This window comes from Myotis davidii, unplaced genomic scaffold (genome assembly GCF_000327345.1).
Source record: "Myotis davidii unplaced genomic scaffold, ASM32734v1 scaffold147, whole genome shotgun sequence".
NCBI lineage: Eukaryota > Metazoa > Chordata > Mammalia > Chiroptera > Vespertilionidae > Myotis > Myotis davidii.
The window spans coordinates 2,215,465-2,221,182 of record NW_006383010.1 but is presented as its reverse complement, the minus strand read 5'-3'; the positions used below and the strand labels follow the sequence as shown (position 1 = coordinate 2,221,182).

At 43.8% G+C, this 5,718-nt stretch overlaps 1 protein-coding gene across 1 annotated transcript; it reads left to right on the top strand.

The window, feature by feature from the left end:
- Nucleotides 1-1,872: 1,872 nt before the first annotated feature.
- On the top strand, nt 1,873-5,532 carry LOC102765482 (chromosome-associated kinesin KIF4A-like). Its single transcript, XM_015557788.1, has one exon. The coding sequence runs from the start codon at nt 1,873-1,875 to the stop codon at nt 5,530-5,532; it is 3,660 nt and encodes a 1,219-aa protein (XP_015413274.1).
- Nucleotides 5,533-5,718: the final 186 nt, after the last annotated feature.

Sequence of the window (5,718 nt, the reverse complement as noted above, 5' to 3'; positions counted from 1 at the left end):
GAGTTAGAAACATCGATGAGAGAGAAACATGGATCAGCTGCCTCCTGCACATCTCCTACTGGGGATGTGCCCACAACCAAGGTACATGCCCTTGACCGGAATCGAACCTGGGACTTTTCAGTCCGCAGGCCGAAGCTCCATCCACTGAGCCAAACCGGTTAGGGCATAAATTACCTTTTAATGGTGTATTAGAGTCTGCTCTAATGCTGTAGATTTCATTTTTATTTCCTAATCAGAAAAAGCTTCTCATTAAGAATTAAGTCCCTAGAGTTTGAAGAAACAGATTTCCAAGAAACACATGTGAAATGATTAGGGAATGAGGAGCATCTAAAAGTTTACCTTTGTTTTTACCCTTTTGTGTCTCAAAAGTATAAACAACAAATAAGGATTCTATTAAGGTTTTAATTAACTTCTATTTCTGACCAAGGAAACTGTGAAAAGTCTCCCTGCCTAATAGGTTTTTTGTTTGTATTTGTTTTCAAAATTAGGTAAAATGAGGAGGTATTGGGCCAGCATTCTCACAGGAAAGCATCAGTATTTTAAAATTATTTCAAGTATAAAGAGAGAAACATGATTTCCTTTGAGAAAAAAAGATACTAGGAAAAATATGTATGATATTGATTTATTTTATCACATATTTATTTGTACTTTTAATACAAACATAGATATTTCTTTTATTTTTCCAGTGAAATATCAAATTTCATAAATTATAGGTGAAAACACAGATATATGTTTTAACTATAATGTAATAATATTGATTGATCACTCTTTTTTGTTCTAATAAGTTTTCTAATTCCATTCATTTTACTCTTGCATAACTTCAACCAGGAAACATTGAATACATAATATTTACCAGAATTTAAAATCATATATGCATGAACATACATGATTCCTACATATTCAAATTCAGATTGGTATTAATAGATTTTCATAATTACATTAATTTTCACCATATATCAGAGCAGAAAAAGCGCGTCTAAAGGTTGTTCTGATCCACTAACATCAGACACCAATACTGAATTTCATTTATAATTATATTCTCAACAGACAGGAATATATCACTATGTAACTAAATAAAATTTATTTTCCTGTATAGCTATTTATCATTTTTTCAACTTAATATTAAAAAATAATTTTATAATTTAATTTATTCTCTCTCTCTCTTGTTTATTTTTAATCAATAAGTGTGATGGACAATTACTTGTTATTTGAACAGTCTTTCACCACTGCCCTTTTAACTACTTTTGTATTTTTGGAAGAATACTGACACTATTTCCTTTTGGAAGAAAGGTTATTTTGATTATAAACAAAAGACAATGAAAAAAAATCAAACTGTTACTAGAATAACTAGAATAGAATTTAGAGAAAATATAGTTGAAGAAACAAAGATGATATATGTGGTCCATCTATAACCACAGTAGTTTTGGAAATATGTGTATAAAGCAGAGATATAATCCAAGTGTAATAATGCCACAGTATTGTTTTTGAAAAGTTTCTTAAAAAAAAATAATTGCAGCAGTATCATTGTGCATTTCCAAGAGTACAACTGGGCCTTATTTCTATGGGAAATGTCTTGCATGATTTGTAACTTTTGCTTTGTTGTAATGATTAAGTGAACTCTCTCAATTCTTAACAACTTCCAGTTTTCATCTTTTAAAACTAATGCATGCCGTTTGATGATTCACTTTATAGTAAATACTAACAATTGCTGCGCATGCGCGACGTGCGCGCTCCTTCCCTCTCCCCTCCATCTCCCTGCTTTCTGATTGGCCGGCGCCTCTGGAACCGAAACCAATTTGAAACTTGGCGGTTAAATCTCCGGTTGGACAGGACAATGGGAGACGAGAGAAGAGACACTGCTGAGGTAGAATCATGAAAGAACAGGTGAAGGTAATTCCTGTCAGAGTGGCACTGCGATGTCGCCCTCTGGTCCCCAAAGAGATCAGTGAAGGCTGCCAGATGTGCCTTTCCTTCATACCTGGGGAACCACAGGTGGTGGTTGGCAATGACAAATCCTTCACCTACGATTTTGTGTTTGACCCCTCTACTGAGCAGGAAGAAGTCTTTAATACAGCAGTAGCGCCACTCATAAAAGGCATATTTAAAGGGTACAATGCAACTATCCTGGCCTATGGCCAGACTGGCTCAGGGAAAACCTATTCCATGGGAGGTGTATACACTGCAGAGCAAGGGGATGAACCCACAGTTGGGGTCATTCCCAGGGTAATACAACTGCTCTCCAAAGAAACTGATAAGAAGAGTGACTCCGAATTTACTCTGAAAGTCTCATATTTGGAGATTTACAATGAAGAAATTGTGGATCTTCTCTGCCCATCTCGTGAGAAAGCCTCTCAAATAAATATACGAGAGGATCCTAAGGAAGGCATAAAGATCACGGGGCTCACTGAGAAGACTATTTTAGTTGCCCCAGATATGATTTCCTATTTGGAGCAGGGCAACAACTGTAGGACTGTGGCCTCCACAGCCATGAACTCCCAGTCATCCCGGTCTCACGCCATCTTTACAATCTCCATGGAGCACAGAAAGAAAAGTGACAAGAATAGCAGCTTCCACTCCAAGCTGCATCTTGTAGATCTTGCTGGATCAGAAAGACAGAAAAAAACCAAGGCCGAAGGGGATCGGCTCAAAGAGGGTATTAATATTAACCGAGGCCTCCTATGCTTGGGAAATGTAATCAGTGCCCTTGGAGATGACAAAAAAGGTGGCTTTGTGCCCTATAGAGATTCCAAGTTGACTCGACTGCTTCAAGATTCCCTCGGAGGCAACAGCCACACTCTTATGATAGCCTGTGTCAGTCCTGCTGACTCCAATCTAGAAGAAACATTAAATACCCTTCGCTATGCTGACAGAGCAAGAAAAATAAAAAACAAACCTGTTGTTAATATTGATCCCCAGACAGCCGAACTTAATCATCTGAAGCAACAAGTACAACAGCTACAGGTCTTATTGCTACAAGCCCGCGGAGGTAACTTGCCTGGATCTATAAATGTGGAGCCATCAGCGAATCTACAATCTTTGATGGAGCAGAATCATTCCCTGATAGAGAAGAATGAAAAATTAAGTCATGGTCTGAGTGAGGCAGCTGGTCAGACAGCCCAGATGTTGGAGAGAATTATTTTGACAGAACAAGCAAATGAAAGAATGAATGCCAAACTAGAAGCGCTCAGGCAGCATGCAGCCTGCAAAGTGGATCTTCAAAAGCTGGTGGGGACTTCAGAAAGCCAGGAATTAAAAGAAAATGTAGAGATGATCCGGAACCTGCAGCAACTGATTATCCAGATATCGGATGAAACTGTTTCTTACATGGCCGCAGCCATGGATCCTGCAGTGGAACCAGAAGCTCAGGTGGAAAGCAGTTCGCAGACCAGCAGGTCTTCTGATGGCTTCACCACTCAACATGCTCTGCGTCAAGCTCAGATGTCTAAGGAGCTGGTGGAGCTGAATAAAGCCCTTGCACTGAAAGAGGCCCTGGCCAGGAAGATGACTCAGGATGGCAGCCAACTTCAGCCCATTCAGCTGCAGGACCAGGAAAACATCAAAAATCTAGAGTTGGAAGCCATCAATCTGCAAAAGGAAAAGGAAGAATTGCTGCTTGAACTTCAGACAACAAAGAAGAATGTCAACCAAGCCAAGGTGGGTGAGCGCCGCCACAGACGTCTACAGGAGCTAGAGTGTCAAATAGCTGATCTGAAGAAGAAACTGAGCGAACAGTCCAAACTTCTGAAGCTGAAAGAATCCACAGAGCATACCATCTCCAAGCTGAACCAGGACATACAGGCGATGAAAAACCAGCGGGTCCAGTTAATGCGTCGGATGAAAGAGGATGCTGAGAAGTTTAGGCAGTGGAAGCAACAAAAAGACAAAGAAGTCATCCAATTAAAAGCACGAGACCGGAAAAGGCAATATGAGATGCTCAAACTGGAAAGAAACTTCCAGAGGCAGTCTAATGTGCTTCGACGTAAAACTGAGGAGGCAGCAGCTGCCAACAAGAGGCTCAAGGATGCTCTCCAAAAGCAACGGGAGGTCTCAGAGAGGAGGAAAGAAACCAAGAGCCAAGGGGTGGAAGGCACCGCAGCCCGAGTGAAGTGTTGGCTTGGAAATGAAATTGAAGTTATGGTCAGTACCGAGGAGGCCAAATGCCACCTGAATGACCTTCTTGAAGACAGAAAGATCCTGGCCCAGGATCTGGCTCAACTCAAAGAACAAAGGGAATCTGGGGAGAATCCACCTCCTAAACTCCCGAGGCACACATTCTTACTTGCTCAACGGCATGGTCAAGTTTCTGAGTCAGAAGATCCCGCTACAAAGCAGATTGAGAGCCTCGAGACTGAAATGGAGCTCAGGAGTGCTCAGATTGCCGACCTCCAGCAGAAGCTGCTGGATGCAGAAAGCGAAGACAGGCCGAGACACCGCTGGGAGAGTATGGCTACCATTCTGGAAGCCAAGTGTGCCGTGAAGTTTTTAATCGGAGAGCTGGTCTCCTCCAAAATACAGGCTGGCAAGCTTGAAAGCCTCCTGAGACAGAGCAAGGCCAGCTGTGCGGACATGCAGAGGATGCTGTGTGAGGAATGGCATCATTTTGCCGGAATAGAGGAAGACCTGCAGGCAGAGCTGTTCCGAGTGGAGCAGCGGCATCAAGAAGAGGTGCTGTATCTTCTGGGCCAGCTGCAGCGAAGCCAAATGGCAGCGAGGCAGCTCGAGCTGTCAGACAGGGAAGAGGAGCAACAGCCGTGGGGCACACTGCAGCGTCAGGAAGAAGTGGAGAAGATGCAGGCAGTGTGTGTGCAAAATCAGCAGCTTCTCCGGGAGAATGCAACCATGAAGCAAGTAGCCAGAAAACAGAAACCTCACCTTCCGAAGGATACGCTTCTATCCCCAGACTCTTCCTTCGAATATATCCCACCGAGGCCAAGACCTTCCCGTCTTAAAGAAAAGATCCTGGAGCAGAGGTTGGAAGTCAAGGATCTAAAATACTGTCCAGAGGATTCTGTGAGTGAGCCCGAGGATGGTGACATCGATGCTGGGGATGATGAGGAATGGAAGCCAACAAAGTTATTTAAGACGTCCAAGAGGACCATCCAAGGATGCTCCTGCAAGGGCTGGTGTGCGAATAAGCATTGTGGATGCAGGAGACAGGCATCGAACTGTGGGGTGGGCTGCAGCTGCGACCCCACAAAATGTAGGAACCATCAGCAAGACAAAGATAGCTCGGGCACCGTTGAGCGGACCCAGGATTCTGAAGGCTCCTTCGCCCTGGAGGATCCCACAGAGGTGACCCCAGGATTGAGCTTCTTCAACCCTGTCTCTGCCACTCCGAACAGCAGAATCCTGAAGGAGCTGGGTGAGGTGGAGCAGGCTCTGGCCGCCTCCTGCCTTGGCCTCCCTGAGCTGAAACATGCAGCCGCCCATTCCCATGAAAATAAAGCTCCAGGGAGGAAAAGGAAACGAGCTCTGACCAGCAATGTCAGCTTCTTCTCGGGCTGCTCCCCTAGGGAAGAAGGGGCCCCCTGAACGCGCTCATCATCTCTGCCCCAGGCTGGCTTGGAAGATGCCAGAGGGGATTTCTAATGACTCCTTTAGAATTAGGGTTTCTTGCTGTTGAAAAGGGGACAGCAGGTTACGGAAAGGGAAGGTAATTGTGTTGGATGTCAGTCCTTAGTCTCCAGGTCTCCAGCCCCCGACAGTGGTCCCCAGAAG